Genomic DNA, 18124 nt, shown 5'->3' on the forward strand with positions numbered 1-18124 from the left:
TCATTCTGAAAGCCTGTCACTCATTTCCATTAGCCGTTCCCTCTGTCGCTCTGGTCCCCGCCTCCCTCACCTCCCTCTCATGCTCTTTCTCTCTCTCTTGCTCTGTCTCTCTTCCTTGCTCTGCATCCTTCTCTCCATTTTCCCCTCCCTCCCTGCCTCCCTCCCTCCTCCTGAAGCCTGAAGCCTTTGCAGGGTATCTGTTCCGTCTCACCACCTCATCTGCCCTCCCTCTTTTCCATAAATTAACCGTTTTCAGCCCCTGCCGTGACAAGGAGGGCTGCGTCACAGTTGTCTAATGAGTGGTACCCTCCTCCCACTCTATTACAGTTTACAGCCCCTGGATGGTCATGGAACTCAGGACCGAAGAGTGGCCATTCCATTGGTAGCTGCAACTAATATCAGTGTGAACATCCAGAGCAAGAACATGTACAAGTAGGACTTGGAGAAATAACATGACCTAGCAAGTACCTCACAACAATTCAGTGTGATTACCGTTCAGTGCATCATTAAATCTCAAACTGTACAATTTCTACTCTTTTGGTATGATTAGTATGAACGACAGTATTAACAATACATCTGGCTTTTACATAACCGCCAACTTTTGCCATATGTCAGGATCATATTGTCTGCATTACAGGAATTTGAAAACCACAACACAGTTGCCCTGGCTCTGACTTTTAGTAAACATGGAATGGACTGGAGGCATGTTCAGATTTACCAGCCCTGCTTCAAATGCACAAACAAACAACAATAGGTTTGAGGAACCTCATCCAGGTCCTTTAATGATTTATTTGTCTTTGGAGCATTTGACAAAAGAGTTGTGTTTGGAAATGAGGCACCTACAAGATGTAATCTTGAATAATCTGAGAATAAGCGTAACGCACCATAAATTTCACACTAAACACAAATGCCCTTACAAATCTCTGACTCTAATGTAAAACATCTGTCTAATATTACTAATGGCAAAGTGTCAGATTTCACTCAGAGAAAGAGGCCCAGCCTGATGGATTAGTTGCCGTGGAATAATTTAACTCTGATTAAGCATATTTCCTTTACCAAAATGACTACTTACCTTTCATCGCACCACAAAAACTAAGGCCAAGCAACAAATAATGTGTTTTTCTTCTGCTGAAACATCACAGAGGAGAGTTAGTCATTCATATTCGGGAACTGATTTATCCAACGCGTCAAAACGAGAGTTAAGGAAATGACTCATGTTATTTCATTGAGTACACAAAAGGGATGAGGACAGAATCAGCATTTTCTGCCAACTTCCACTTTGATCTAGTTTCTGCAGCATCTTCCAGCTATATTATTTGCGAGGTTTATATTACTGCATACCTTAAACCTCAGCAGTAACCATACTCTTTAAGTGGCGTATACAGGAGTGCTCTTTTTATGAAGTAGAGAAAAGTTAACTTCAGAGAAGAACGTCAGTCATCCTCAGTGGCTGACGCTTCTCCGTGGGGAGCTTTGTGGCCTTTCAGTCGACCGGCTTCCTTTTTCATATTAATCAACAACTCGATATCAACACGACAAAATATCTGCTAACAGTAGAAATGGCAATGTTAAGGGTGGAAGGGTTTTTTTTCCCTTTTTTTGTTTTGTTTTGTTTTGCTTTTTTTTTTTTTTCAGGAACGAGCTTGCCAACCCATCTCACAATTTGGGCAGCCATTGTGTGCAGCGCGGGCTGTCATGGAGTGACAATGCTCACCAGGCGGATCCTGAAAGTTAGCGCTTTGCAGCGACTAGTGGGCCCTAATCATTGCACTGAGGACGCCTGACAACAGCTCGCGACAAATTTGCCATTAAAATGAATGGCAATGGAGAGGAGTGTGTTTTTTGGAGGCGCTTCCCACCCTCCCCTCCCCCTCCTTGCTGTCAGTGCAGTCTCCCCCACAGCCTCGCAGCTTTTTTGGCGGGACATCCTTCCTTCCTTTTCTTTTCACTCGTGCCACCAAACAGCCTTTGGTCCCTCTAGAAACTTGACAGTGCCGCACTTCTGCCGCAGGTTTACCGGCGAGCCTCATTGTATTTAATGAAAGTGGGGAAAAAAGTGGCAATCTCCTATTAATGAACTTGGAATGTAAAAAAATGCCTCCTTTGCTGAAAACTGAACAAAAAATGCTTGTATAAGGCAAAGTGGCATCTGGAGCCAGGCCAGAAACTAATGAAAGATCCATAGAGAGCATGGGGGGGGGGGGGGGGGGGGGCCAGAATAAAAGGAGTCAGGCAAGATGCAGATTTTTTTAATAGAATATATGTCCTTTCTCTTTTCTCATACATGCAAGATCTACCATGGACTGACCTTGATGAGAACTTTGGGGAGTTTTTGACATTGTGAGCATCTTTGTGTGATGCTCATAACATTATCAACTGACTATTGTCATAATGGCACATCAGACAGATGTCAAAACGTAGACAAATCTATCACTCTCAGGGTGTCAGAACAGAGGTTTGCTTTAGCTGCCGTAAGCTTTCAGAGTGGCGACAATCACCCATAAACCGTCACCCTTCGTTTAGCTGCAGCTTCTGTCTAAAATCAATTAACACATACAACTGACGTGAAATCTGTGAAAATCCTGCCTGGATAGATGAAATGAAAGAGGGCAGATTTCGTGTAGTCTACCGTATTCTCTGATACCCCACTTCTTTGTCTTTGAAGTCATCGGTATGTCCAGGCCGCTTTATATGTGTCAGGCAAGGTGACTGAGACAAAGGCCACACAAGGGCTTTGTTCATATCAAGTGCAGAAGGACAGAGGAGGGAGTCCCACCGGATCTGCTTCCGTTAGCAATTCTCTCCCACTTCCACTTCGAGCATGCTGAGGACACTGCCAAGCCCACACAATGCCTCCACATGGAGCTCAGCGCAAGCATTGGAAATGGAAAACAATGCGCAGCATACTGCAGGTGTCCCATTCTCTTACCTCTCGTGGTGCTGCGTGGCATTTGATAATGTCATGAACCAGCAACGAGCTTGATACATTCTGAGTATCGTAGCATGGCAGAGGCATTAAATTTGTTTAGCAAACAATGCTTTTCCTATATACGTACATTACGTCCCCGTCAAAACATTGCACAGTAGCAGAAATCCATAGGTAAATGTCAAGTACAACAGCGGTGTGCACGCTAGCCTACACCCAGGTGCTTGTGTTTGTCTAATCCTCTCTGCAGGTGTCGGGAGTTACATTGTAAAAACCCTGAGCAGTTCAGGCGGGTGTAAATGGGCTATATCCTCCTCTCTCGTCGGCTCGTAAAATCGACTAAACAAAGGAGGGCTAATCTGGCGCAGAGGAGGTGGCAGCGGCAGCTTTTTCTTTCAGTCGCGCAAACATTCCTGACTGACATTCGATCAGGGAAAGTGGAACCGAAGCAAGACGGGCTTTTATTAGTGCCGCCCATGTTTGCTCCACTGGTCAGCTCCATGTGAGAGGCAGGGGGAGGAGTGGGGACGTGGGGTCCAGTGTGGGCTTTTAGGCCTCAAGCCTTGATTAGAAAAAGTAAAGTGTAAAGTAAGGCGCTGGCAACTGATTAGCTTCCACCTTGCCAGTCTTGTGGCGGAGCCTCGCTTTAAGGGTAGCATGGACCCCCTGCACTACTTCCCTCCCCAGCACTACCATGATGTATTATATAATGTCTTCCTTTTTCCAAGCTGTAGTGCTGCTCTCCTACAAAACTCTGAAAAGGTTGTTAAGGAAGAGATCTCTGGAGATGGCACTGATCGAAAACCTCAGTTCAGTTGGCCATGTACCCTAAAGTCAACTGAAGAAGTAACAGATAACTGTTACTCTGTAGTTTCTGGTGTATTTCTGCACATATCTGCGCTGGAAGTGATGCTTTGTGAGACTAAAATGAGCAATAACAGCGTAAAAGGTACTTTACAGTATACAGAGCATTCTATTAGCTGTGTGTTTCTTTTTGTAGAGTAGTAGAGTGTTTGTGTTACAAATAGCTCATTAATGGTTCCAGAGTGGCCCAGCTGTCTAAGCGTTTGTCCTATCATTGGGAGATCGCCGGTTTGATCCCAAGTGATGCCACAGCCGCCCCTGTTCCAAAAGAGCACATTTGGCCTCCCGATCTTTGGGTGGGTAGGATGTTGGTGTCTGTTGGTGCTCTCTAATGAAAACTGTGATTGGCTGGCTACATGTGATTAAACGGAAACATGCTAGCTTTCAGTTCTAGCTACTAGGTGGGAATTGCTAAAATTGCGGTAAAAGTAGGGTTTTTTTTCCAAACAATTACAAATTTTAAACCTATTACAAAATATTTATATATAATTTTAAAGAAAATGACATTGCTTAACATTATGTTATGGTTTCAGTATGGGTATCAACATCAGAATAGTAAACTGGTGTTGTTCCATCTATTGCATTTAGGTTTAAACCAGCACGTCCTGAAAGTATAAAGTCCAGCAGTACAGTGATTTTTCTGCTGGAACACACCTACTAAACTCAGTGACTGATTGATGAGTTGGAACAGATTTGTTTAGGCAGGGAAATCACCAGACTGTGCCGGAGTACGACCCTCAAGCGTCGGAGCTGGACGTCTCCAGTTTAAATTGTCACATTACAAACTTTGTTGTTGTCTTTTTAAAGTGAAACCTTATGAGGGGAGGAGAATGGGAAGTGATGATGACTGACGAGTCAGACCCAAGTTTCCACAAATGATTTATTATTTATTTACGGTATGAGTAACAAACGTCATACTTATCCACACTTCCACTTAAATTTTGAGCAATCGTGGGTAATACAGGAATGTTTCTGGTCAAAACGTCTGTCAGGAACAGAGCCTGGTCATCATTTACAGTTATACATTTGGTTTATGCTAGGAAGTGCATGTCTCAATACAGGCCTCAGTTTACTGGAAAAGTGACACTGATTGTAGAGTGAGTTGCTGAGAGATTTTGCAGTTAAGAAAAAATGAAGCCCAATCACTCGAGCTTGGGGATGTTTACGTGTTTTGTTGGTAGTGTTTTTTGTATGTTTTTTGTCTGTGACCTCTAAACTGGCTTAGCTTTTATACATAGTTTCTTTTATACACATAGTTTGTATGTACGCTGTTCACTTGACTTTTAGTTGTCTCGTTTTTACATGTTTTATTATTTTCTTCACTGTATTTTGTTATGTAGAATTTGTTACATGGCCACATAGGCACATCATAGGCATAGGCCAGATAAGTTACTACGAATAGGCATAGTTATTAGCAATAAAAACAACCCTCTCTGATCCTTAAATTAAATCATCTCGAAATACTAAACATAATATAGACAATGTTGGTACAATTCAATAATATTTTTCAAAATATGTTTGAAAAAAGTATTTTGGTAATCAATTTTGTTTTTTTTAACATACATTATTGGACTATTATCATATACAGTTGTCACATAAAAAACTACACCCAATAATAAATGGCTTTAAATATTATTGTTTTATTATTTTATTATTAAAAGATAAGAATCCTGTATTTTTTTATCCATGGATAACAAGTAGTGCAACATGGGCTCAAAGCCTGTGTCCACACCTCTGCTCTGCTAGACAGGACCTTTACCGGGTGCATCCTATGTAGGGAGTGGGAATAGTGTCAGGGGGGTGAAGTGCTTTTTTTATTTTTTTGATACAACACCAAATGCAGCCGGGGTTGACGTCACTTAGAGAGCATGGCTGCAATTCCACAAATGTGCATGCCTCTGCAACTTTCCCCAGTGTCCTCCTCGAATTGTGAATCTGAATTTGATTATATTAGACCATTAAATATTTAATGTGTGGGTGTATGAAAGCCAGGCATTTATCTGCATGAATAGCTCGTGTTTAGTGAAGGACGTAATGCACTTTAAGTAACATCTCCTTCATGCATACAAAAATTAACTCCAATCTCGTGCTCGCCGGCTTCCCAGCCTGAACCCACTAGAAGAGATGGCAGGGGAAAAAATTACTGCACAGCAAAAAGGTAGATGTCTCGTACTGACTGTACATGCTTTTTAAACCAACATAACATCTGCATGGCTGGCTCTCTGGCTTTGGAGCAGAACATGAGCTCACAAAGTGTTTTTGGGAAGAGGGAAAAAAGGCTGTCTTTTTAAGAATTTGTCCTGAAACATCACGCCCTACAATTTGTATCAGATCAGATTTCTTTTCTTATGATAATGCCTTGTCTAGATCTTTTCCAGTAGCCATTAAATGATTATGAGCTTCATAACCAGTAGCTCTGGTAATTTTCACTTCATCTTGACACATACCAGCGCTGGGGAATGTTTACACAGCTCTCTCTTTGCCTGCAGCTCAATATTGGCAAATGGTTTAATTGAGCCTATTACAGATTAACTGAGGTAACGGCTGTAGACCAAACGCATGGACTCCTTACAGTCAGAAAAGGTAAAAAGTGCAAACTCAGCTAGACAACTAGACAAGCACTGCAAGCTTTTATTGTCTCTTAAATTGAAAGTGTAATAAAAAATAGTCTGAGTGATGAAATAGTCTCCTCTTTGTAGTGTAAAGTTTGGATTTACAACGTTTTTACGTTGTTTCGAAGTAGACAGGAATGCGGTGCAACCATCATAAATTCTTTTATCGAGAGTTCCAATTTCTTTGCAGATTAACTTGTATTCATTTAGACTTGATTTCTTTGTTGTCATGTTTATGTTTGTGATTTATAATCAGGCATTGAGTACACTGATATGACACTTTATAAGATACGTAGGGTACAGCATTCAAATTTCAGCTGTCAATCAAAAATCTCCAAATCTCCAAAATGAGAAATATGCCCAAAATGTCAACTGTGCAGCAGGAGGGAAAAAAACAACATACCTCTTAAAGATTTTATTCTGAGTGATTTTGGAGAATTTCTTTATTGGTCCATTCATCATGAAATTTTGACACAATGTAAAGAACAACTGCCAGGTTCTCATTATGTTAAAAAGTAAAAACAGCATGAACAGAAATACAAGATGTTTATGCGTGACAGCGACAAAATACATGGCTCATTGAAGTTTCAACACAGGAAAACAAACATGTATATTTCAGATCCAGATCCTGATTGAGATCACACACCCTCAGACAAGAAGTCCTTAGACATTCAGGTCTGCCTCCAAATAATACAGCAATCACACTGTGTAAATGGCCACAGTATCTTTCCATTTCACTTTTTGCTGCCGCCAAAATTTCTTTTGCTCAACAGCCGGCATGGAGGCTGGAAGCAGGCTGGCAGAAAAAAAGAGCTTCTTTATGTTGCTGTGATTTATCAAAGTCTCCTTGTGCTGCGACTGCGCTTGCCGTAAGACTTTTGAACTCTATATAGGGCACAGTTGGGTAAACCCACAGTGGTCTTGGCTGTCATAGCTTATGACAAAAATCAATAGCCAAACCAATACGTCCAACAAAGGCGTGCCTGTGCATGGTCGGCTCCGGCGTGAGACAGTCCATGCCTTAGCACGGAGAGATAACACCGGCCTGCTTCGTTAGCGTATGTGCGTGTACGTGTTGTACGCTTGCGCGTGCGTGTGTGCGCCGCCGCTGCATTCTTATGTGGGACACGCCGACCCTGTTTTTCTCCGTCTCTGTCTCGCTCTCTCTTTTTTAAAGCATGGCATAAATCCAGGAGATGAAAATGTCATGGAGCAGGTTCATTTTGCAAAGAGGTTTTGATTGCCATGCGCGTGTAATTGATTGTCCCAAGGACAGGGGGAAATCTAGAAATGTCATAACAGCCTCTGCTTAGGTCGCTCCCACTGCTAGGCAATCAATGAGAAGTAAAAAGAGCTATCGATTGCTGCGCGGCAAGAAAAAAAAAGGAGGGAAAAAAACTGTAGCTTGAGACGGTGGGGAGCGAGAGGCATGGCGAAAGAGTGGCCCAGACGTGCAGACCTGTCAGCGGCACCTCGGAATTAGAGCGTCTCCTGCGAAGATAGTGTTACCTCTCGGATATTCACAAAGGGCCCCGGATACTGCAGCTGTCTCCCGCCTAACTCCTGCCTGCCCGCGTACGCCCGAGCTGATCAATGATAGAAATGTTACCGCTACAGGGATAAATGTTGATGTTGCACTGATGAAACGCTAGTAGTACTATCAGAAGAGCACTTACAGAGGTCGGCTCCGGCTCGCAACCACTCGCTGAACTTCAGAGCTGCTGTCTTTCACAAGGACTGCAGAGATGTGATACTTTATATCGGCACTGTCACAACACAATCTCGCATCTCTGAAACTATAACTTTATAGAAGAAGGGAGAGATGGTCATTTTGGCCCATTTCTATTTGTCAGTTTTTCGTGAAATCACCACAGCCTAAATTAAAAGGTTATAAGGTCACATCAGAGTTTATTCCAAAGAAAAAAAATCATTTGAATCTAGGGCTGGGCGATATGCTATATCACAATATTTAAAGACATTTTTCTACGATACATGATATTTATCATGATATGTTGTCATACAGACAGAATTCACCTAAAAACCTGCTATCCAAACACCCTATACTAAGTACTCCAACAAATTAAACAGAAAAAATACACTCTCTGTAACACCACATGCAGTTGGTCAGTGTTCTTTAAGTACTGACAATATCAACCATATACTCATAAAAACATAGTGTATCCTGATAACAGAATTTATCACGATTCGTTACAATATAATAATTTTGCCCACCCTCTTTTGAAACATTTCCAACTTGGGAATAGTGCCAGATTTCATTCATTTCATCCCCTTTGTTGTGATGTGAGCAATCATTAGATTAAAAAAAATGTTTGAAATGTTACTAATGGTTTTAAATGACAGTGCCAATGTCCCTTTCAAATGAACATTGTTACACACATGTAGTTACAGCTTTACCTTTTTTATTGTGTTTGTTCCATTCGATTTTATTTGATTTATTTTGTTTCCACAGCTTAAATTTTGACATTTTTTTGTTTGTTTCATTGTGAAGAAAAAGACAGCAATGAAGCAAAAGACAGAACACATTGATCACTTTTTATAAGATGCAGATGTAGACGGAAAGTTTGAAATCCAACAACTTTGTGTTGCATTGAGCTCAGAGTGATAAATAATTAACACTGCTCCACCATGCTTTGGTTATTGTCAGTTTTAACTGTGCCTTCTGACGGTTAATGCAAATCATGCCCTTGAGTGAATGTTGACTGACAGATTTACATCCAGCAAGTTTGTCTTGCAGAGAAACGATTAGCCTACAGTGGCGTAATTCTTAAAGTACAGGTCCGCCGAGAATTAAGAAATTGACGGGCTTTGGGTTAGCCTAGTGTCAAAAAGGTGACCAAGTCACATAATTCATTGAGCTCTCACAATGTTTGGGAAAAGAAACAGCTGGAGCTGTTTTTGTCACTGCTGTTTTTACGGGGGTTCGCTTGGATCAATCAAAGGTTGAATAGCTGCCCAGTGTGGAGCCATGTTTTGGTTGGCGTATTAATACTACTGACGTTTTTATTCTGAGTCTAGTTGACGTCCGCAGATTGGCTGCTATAGTGGGACAGAGCTATGGAATTTCCTTTTTTCCTTTTTCTTTCATCGCTCTATGTTAAAGGGAGAGTGATTTCAATATTAGGCACTTCAGACTTGATACCATGCACATTTTAGCAGAGTTCCATTTTTTGCCAGAGGAAATGGTGCAGATTAAACTTTCTTTGATCTGTCAACTTGTAATCATTAACACATTTGTTCGAGTATGGTTTCTGGTGGTCGAGAACAAAGTGTGTCAAAGTGGCTGACGCAGATGTCCAATACTTCTGGTTTTCGTCTAAATTAAGGGGGCGGGGGTGGTGTTATTTGTTTGAGTTCTTTGATCAAAACTGCAGTAATGAAAGCCAACTCTTTCAAAAATAAAAGTGCTAATTCAGCTACTGTTTTGCGTGAATCTGATGTGAAGAGCACAGTGCAAGCTCTGCTCTCTCGTCCTGCACAGCCATTTGGCTGACAACCAATGCTCTCGAAATCAAGCCCTTGTTATGCCAGGAGTCTGTTCCAATGGATTAATGTTATAAACACTTCAAGTGGCTGATTTATGACAGACACCTTAGGTTTTTTGACCTTTGCATATCCCTGTCTGAGGATATAAATTTGTTGTGACACAGATTGGAGGGTTTACAGGAGTTTATGACATGCTAAATCTCAGCATCGGCATGCCAGCCCCTTATTTTGCAAGCCAAGTTAGACTGAAGGCAGCCTTCATGGCTTTGAAATAGCACAGAGCACCAAACGGCCTCGTATGATCACCAAGCCTGATAGCCATTCCTCTCTTCATACACAGGGCTAAAGCATTTATGCAACACTTAGGCTAAATTAAAATAATATGTATAGAGAGCATTACTTAAATGAATACAAATAGCTTCTGTCATAGTTCTAGCTATGCTTTACTTGTTTTATTGACTTTCACATCAATAAGATGGTCAAAGCGTGGGATTTGATTGTAATTGCCCCGGCTGTCATGATGTTGCAGAAGTGGTTCTTATGGTGGGCTGGCGTAACTCTTAACGTCTTGCGGGACCGTGCCCTTGTATTTGATCTTGCATTCTGGAATCCTGCTGCTTGGCAGAGATCAGAGACTGGCAAACAGAAACTTTCTGTAACAAAACGCTAAGGAAAGAAAGGGTTTTGGAGAAGCCTGGGTGTTTGAGGTTAATTTGTGCCTTTGGTGGCATTTAAATACAGAAGCGTTCCATTTCAGAAACTGCAGTTCAGTGTAAGAACTCCTGGACGCTCTGCCTTTCTTATCAAAGCATACTTTAAAAAAATATATATATTTTAAAGGCCAGTCTGAATCAAGGAGAATGCCAAAGAGAATACATTCTAAATTAATGTAAATTGTTCACGTGTTTGGTTTTAGATAAAACAAGTGCACTTCATTGAAAAGGTCAAGGTACAGTAAAATTAGAATGTAAATTGCTTTAGATTCACTTAGAGTGCAGGTAATGAATAGCTGCGTAGGTGGATCCACTCTGTCAGAAAGTATAACACTTATTAACACATCAATTTCTTTAGCAAAGAGAATTTGTCCGGCTGTGTTAAAGTGGACTGCTGTATGTGCTTTCCAGAATACTCACTCAGTGCAGATGACAAAAACATCAGTTGGTGGGAATGGTATCACAACATTCTCTAGCCTGCAAAGGAAAATACTTATAAACAGTCACCAACAGCAGCACTCATAAAAATCTAATGAACATGCAGAAGTATGCAGAACTATTCAGTTCTGTTTTTAGACCTGAAACACTACAGGGAACTACGACTGAGTGACTTTTCTGTCAATACTCAATACTGTGCAGCCAGTTCTAAATGTAGAAGGGTGTTTCTGTGAAATTACATGTGTAATTACTCATATTTGCTTTTTAATGTAGTCTACACCTTTGGCTTTATTCTAGTTGTTTCAATGTGAAGAAATGACAATTATCTTTTTTCCCCGCAAAACAAGGCTCTATGCACAGCAGTGGCCGTTAAATTTAACATTTAGAATCCACACTTCCAAAGCATTTCTTACCTTGTTTAAGTGAGCTACAAGACAGAGATTGTTGATATTGAATTACACAATACTTTTTTTAACACAGCTAATAACCATTCACCAGTGGTGAACCAGATGTTCTAAACCTGTCTTAGTACTTTTTATTAGGTAGTAATTGAGCAGATTTGTCAGCTCAACATGGTAGGTATCACCCCGTATATATATATATATATATATATATATATATATATATATAAGCGGAAAGGTCAGCTTATACCAAGCTGCTGTCTATCTATCATCACTGAACTCGCAAAAAGAAGAGAAATCAGCTTGTCATAGTCCATAGCTTCTCAGTTATGTGTGAAATCTATATATACTCCCGTTTCAATACATAAAACATGATTCTCTGCTCTAGCGGTGGGAGAGGAAGACCGTGTTCTAGGAAGCAATCACCCATCTTGGTCAGCCATTTGAAAAATCTTCATTGCATTAGATCGAGGTCACCACACATTGAGAGGCTTCTTGCATGCGCCTGGCGGCCCCCTGTTCACAGGGCCCCATTCTCCATGTTTGTTTTGAAAGTCCTGTTTCCATCTTCATCCATTAGCTGGCAACAGTTCACCTCCAGGCGTCCTCTTGAGGCACCTCTGAAATATTGATAAAAAAAGTCTTATTTTCAGAAACCAAAGGATGAGGACCTAGCGGGGGCTGTGCAGGATAGTACTTTTAAAGCTCCAGTTCGACAGTTCTCCACATTGAGTGTCTGTAACTCAAAAAGGAATATTAACCACATGAAATGCAATGGCCTGGTCCAGTCTGTTAAGTCCTATGTATATTTAACTAAGAGCATTTCTGCCTGTAACTGCTCCTGAAATTCAAAGTGCCAACCAAATGTGTGGTCATAAAACATATATCATTTGAGTTTCTGTGAAATCCTGTGACAGATATAACTCATGCGAAAAACTGATGCTCTGTACGTGTAATGTATAAAATATATGATTCTGTGACAATTGGTAAAAAAATAAAATAAAAAAAACTAAGTAAAGAAGTAAAAACTAATTCCACAAATAAGGAAAAGCCATGAACAAAAGACTGTTCAAATAGTCATTTAGTAGAGGTCTGTGTGTGTTGGTGTTTTCTTAAGCTGTGATCAATAAATCTCCTGCATTTGCAGCACTGTTCTTTTGATTACTTTTAAATACATGCCAGTGTTGTATTTATTCTTCAGTTTACATCATTAGTTCATATTTTAAACTAAAATGTTACAGCATTAACATTTGCTGCTATTATTTAACACAAAATGATGTCACATCATTACAAATAATCTTTCATTGCATTTTGAAATAGATTGCTATGTGTCCTGAGTTGCCTTTATTAGATAATAAATAGTTTCATTTTTTATTTTAATTGTTTTCAAGAATGCCAGGCGCTGCAAATCACTTGAATAGGTAATTTGGAAGCTATGCCCAGAAGCAATCAATTGCCTTGTGTGACACTTCAGCAAAATGGCTGCTGTAAACATTACACCATGAGTAAAAGACACCTGTTCTACATCTACTGTCATAGTTACTGCCTAGTAGGGCTGCAACTATTCTGATTAATTATTTTGATTAATCTGCTGATTATTAAAATGAATAATCCCTTAATCACTTTTCCCATCATTTCCCGTCAGATCAGCAAAAAAGAAAAAAGGAAGACAAATGTGAAACAGTAAATTTAGCTTTCAGTTTGAAAGTATTTTCTGTTACTGCTGTGTTTGTGTTAGTGACTTTTATTTTGACATGGTCTGGCCAGAGCCAGGGCGAGAATTTAATCATAAACACCATGTTGATCCATGCTGAGCATTACAAGAACTCAACCAGTATTTCAACCAGTGGCAGTCTCTTCATTTATAACATCTCTGGGTTGACTTGCTTCACTTACTCTACTCTCAGCTCGCACACCAGAGTGATGGCGCTGCAATTGTGTGGCCGTGTTGTCTTATGAGATTAACGATTTCACACGCTCCATTCACATGACGGACAGCTGCTCAGTTTGTAAGCTATCACTGCAGCTCTGCATCCAGATTGAGGGAATTATTACTGTGAAAAATATCAGCGGCAGTAAAACTGTATTTCACACTGTCATGGTTAACCTTGGTGATTAATCCACGGTTCAGGTGCGTCTCAAACCGTTCCTAGTTAGCGTAAGAAACGTGTTATGAATGTACAAATGATGATCCCTTTATATGCTTTAAACATGCTCTTGCTTTAAATGTACTTAGTGCAAATCATTTGACCCTATATAATTACATATGTTTCTCTTTGTGTCTTGCTTCTTTTAGTGTATGAACCAGATGATGTTGCTGGTATCCCTGAACCAGTGGCAGAGGAGGAAGGAGAGAATGACATCCAGACAGAAGAGGAGGACTCTGAGAAGACCAGCCCTAAGATTCCAGAGGACAAAGAAACAGACAACAAAAGCAGCTATAGCTTCCAAAACTCTCCTGTCAGTGTTTTGTCCAACCAGGAGGTGGAACTGGAGTCCCGTCTCAGTGATGGCAGTGATAGACTATCTGACTTCAAGACATCTTCCCCACCAGAGAGCCAAAGGGACAGTGAGAGTCAAGGTTCAAAACCAAAAGATGAGATGCTCAATAGTCTGGAGAAAATGAGGGCTGCTTATGCCAACTTTCTCTCTGACTCCTACTGGACAAACATTGGACTAGACTTGAAGGTTGGCAACACTGGCAGCAAGGCAAACTGCGACAGCACTAACGGAAGTACCAAGGGTGAGTTTGACTGGCATCAGGACGCACTGTCCAAAACTTTGCAGCAGACACTGTCCCCGAAGCCTGTTTCAAAGCCCAACCTGTTCAGCTCTGTCCACCTGTATAGACAAAGCAGCAAAGCGTGTGGTGCTGTCTTCACAGGGGCAAGTCGTTTCCGCTGCAAAGACTGCAGTGCTGCCTATGACACCTTGGTAGAGTTAACAGTGCATATGAACAAGAGTGGTCACTACCAGGATGACAACCACAGCAGACAAGGCATTGCCTCCACTTCAACTTCAAAGAGCCGAAAAAGGAACCTGCAAGACATGGAAGGCAAGGAGGACGCACAAAAAGTCCTAAAATGCATGTTCTGTGGCCATTCTTTTGACTCTCTTCAAGACTTAAGCGTCCACATGATTAAAACTAAGCATTACCAGAAAGTGCCTTTGAAAGAACCTATTCCAGTAATCACACCGAAATTAGTTCCACCAGCAAAGAAACGTGCATTTGAAGCCACAAGGCCTTGTTCTCCTGACTCCACCACCGGAGCTGCAGGCTACAGTGAGGCTCAAAGGTCATCTGGCCTTGCAAATGCTCCAAACAACCGGTACGGCTATCAAAATGGTGCTAGCTACACATGGCAGTTTGAAACATGCAAATCTCAGATTCTCAAGTGCATGGAATGTGGCAGCTCACATGATACTCTTCAACAGCTTACCACTCATATGATGGTCACTGGCCACTTCATAAAAGTGACAAATTCCGCTTCCAAGAAGGGTAAACAGTTAACTCTTGATCCTTTGGCAATAGAGAAGATGCAGGCGCTAGCAGAACCCACAGCTAATGAATCTGAGGGAGAGAAAGCCTCCCCTAAAAGCACTGCATCTGGGGACTCTGAAAAAGTTTCACAGAAGGAAAAGAAAACTGACCAAGCTGAAGAAGACAGAGATAAGGAAGAACCGCAAGATGATTCAGATCAAAAGCCTAGTGATGCTAGCTTTAAGTATCCATACCTACGAGAGGAAGACCTGGAGCAAGGGGTCAGTGGAGGAGGAGACATTCTAAAGTCTTTGGCCAATACAGTGGCTACAGCGATCAACAAGGCTCAAACAGGGACACCCAGCTGGAGTGCCTACCCCAGCATTCATGCAGCCTACCAGCTATCGGGCGTGATCAAGAGTGCCCCTCTTTCAGCATCTAGCCCTGTTCAACTTAAGCAGAGTCTCAACCACAAACTGAGGCCCATCGCCCCCAAGGGGAAGTTTTATCAGGGACTTCGAGGACTCGAGAGTTTCCAGGGACATCACAATCCGGACATCAAAAAGGAGAGGGGTGGTGCATCCGATGGCAAAGAGAGCCAGAGCAGCAAGTTTGATCTGGTGGAGAATGATGACAGTGATTGTCAGGACGATTCCTCTTCGTCTTCAAAGCTGGATGCAGACTGTGTAAGTGAAGGGAATGACACGATCAAAGGGAAGTTGAGCCCAGCTTTCTCTGACAGAGCCAACCCGTCACCAAGCCCTCCTGCCAGCAACGGGCACAGCAGTTCCTCAGAGCTTGTCAGTGACTCCCAGGAAGCCCTTAGCATAAACCCTCTAAGTGCACTACAGTCTGTCCTCAACAATCATTTGGGGAAAGCAAATAAGCCAAGGCAAGATAGGGTTCTGTCTCATCGCACCCAATCCATATTCTCTGAGCTGAGCAGAGGTCTGGAGAAACCAGCCTCAGTCCTCACATCCTCTGCTGTCATCAGGACCAACAACTTCATGTTCTCAAATAATGACCAGCCAATCGATTTAACAAAAAACAAACATAGCAAAATGAGTTCCTCACTCTTATTGCAGTCTTCTACCCCTATGCCTCAGAAGCATGCACTGTCTGACATCGCTGACATGGTGAAGATTCTTCCCAAAGCCACGACACCAAAGCCCTCAATGCCATCAAGAGTGCCTGCGATGAAACTGGAGTCAGACGTGAGGCGGTTCGAAGATGTGTCCAATGAAGTGTATTCAGTCCACAAGCGTAAAGGCAGGCAGTCTAACTGGAACCCTCAGCACCTGCTTATCCTTCAAGCTCAGTTTGCTTCCAGTCTCTTCCAGACCTCAGAGGGCAAGTACCTTCTCTCCGATCTTGGCCCTCAGGAACGGATGCACATCTCCAAGTTTACTGGACTCTCTATGACCACCATCAGCCACTGGCTAGCCAATGTTAAGTACCAGCTTAGGAAAACAGGTGGGACCAAATTTTTGAAGAACATGGACACTGGCCATCCAGTCTTTTACTGCAATGACTGTGCGTCCCAGTTCAGATCCCCATCCGCCTTCATCTCTCATCTTGAATCTCATCTCGGTTTCCAGATCAAAGATATGAGCAAACTGCCAATAGAGCATCAGACAAAGGTAAAAGAGCCTGAACTGACAAAGGCTTTCAGTGTCAGAGCAACTGAAGCACTCATGACAGAGGAAGACATTGACTCAAAGTTCAAATGCAAGCTCTGCAGTCGGACATTTGCCAGCAACCATGCGGTCAAACTTCACTTGAGTAAAACTCACAGCAAATCCCCAGAGAATCATTCACAGTTTGTTGAAATGGACAAAGAGTAGCTTGGTTGATTTTTACTACCTGTAGTTTTGTTGTTGTTAAATAACTGTAATTGCTCTGCTTTTATAAAACACGGGTCAAATTATTATTTTTTTTCATGTTTCAAGTAGCATTATGTAGTATGCTTATAAATTTAAAACGAATCAGCATTTCGTCATATTAGAAGGACAAAATGGACACACTGGCTGGATTAGAAGGAAGTGTAAGTAAATACATTCTTAAAAAAAAAAAGAAAAGAGAAATACATTGACATAAGTCTTTGCACCCCTGCTCAAATGCATCACCAGTAATGAAATGTATTACTGCTTGAAACATAATTGCTGATGTTTGCATGCAATAGCTCTGGCTATGACTACTATTTATTTGTATGATATGGCAAGTTTTAATTGTATTACTTTCAACAACTAAACAATTGACGCATTAACTGTAATTTACAGTGCTAAGGATGCACCCGAATGGACACGCAACTGTTCAGACAGGTAGCTAAGACACACGTTAAAACATTTACCGAAATGTACAGTACATTGCTCTGTAAAATGTTTGTGTTGCAATGATAGAACAGAAAAGCACTTTAATAAATGTTTAATCACCAGTTTAGGCTCAGATTCAGTGTGTGAGCTAACAAATTTAGACAGGTTTGACATAACAGTGTCTCACATCAATGTGTATATAGCATTGCAGAAAAAAAGTGTCTCATCAGAAGGAGCATAGTGAGACGAAGAAAATACTGCACCTTTTATACCAGTACAAATAAAGCATTAACATTTTTCTACCTCTCTTCTTGTGTTCATTATAAATATGACAACTGATTAACCACCATAAATAGGTAAATATGGGAATACATTTTTTCTCAACTGAAAATGGAAGTCTGAAGGCAAAAACCACACTACGTCCAAATGTTTGTGGACACTCTCTTCTAATGAATGCATTTAAGTACTTTAGGTTGCAGCCATTGTCCAAAACTTTTGGGATGAGTTGGGGATAAATTGGGATGATTATCCAATATCCAGACCTAACAAGCGCTCTTGTAGTTGAATGCAATCAAATGCTCACAGCAATGCTGCAAAATCTAGTAGAAAGTCTCAGTAGAGAAAGTAACTGAAACTACAGCAGGATAAGTTTATGTGTTGGAGGCAGGTAAAATGGGCAAGTGTAAGGATCTAAACGACTTTGGCTGAAGCCAAATTTTATGATAGGACCTACCAAAAGTGGCCTAACTAATGACAACTAGACAACTGTCGACAAGGTCATATACGCCCAGCTTATTGATACATGTGGGTAGCTAGCAGTTTGGCTGATACCACAGAAGTTATTGTAGCATGAATTGCCAAAAAGCTAATGCT

The 18124-nt window shown here is 41.3% G+C and overlaps 1 protein-coding gene across 1 annotated transcript in view; it reads left to right on the forward strand.

Moving 5' to 3' along the window:
• The window catches only part of tshz2 (teashirt zinc finger homeobox 2), a 52220-nt gene extending 34672 nt beyond the window's left edge, over positions 1-17548 (forward strand). The window contains exon 2 of the mRNA XM_072696485.1: positions 13755-17548. Coding sequence (XP_072552586.1) covers positions 13755-16783 — 3029 coding nt within the window. The 3' untranslated portion in view covers positions 16784-17548. The remainder of the gene's footprint in view (positions 1-13754) is intronic.
• The last annotated feature ends 576 nt before the right edge of the window (positions 17549-18124 follow it).

Source organism: Salminus brasiliensis, chromosome 14 (assembly GCF_030463535.1).
Source record: "Salminus brasiliensis chromosome 14, fSalBra1.hap2, whole genome shotgun sequence".
Lineage (NCBI taxonomy): Eukaryota > Metazoa > Chordata > Actinopteri > Characiformes > Bryconidae > Salminus > Salminus brasiliensis.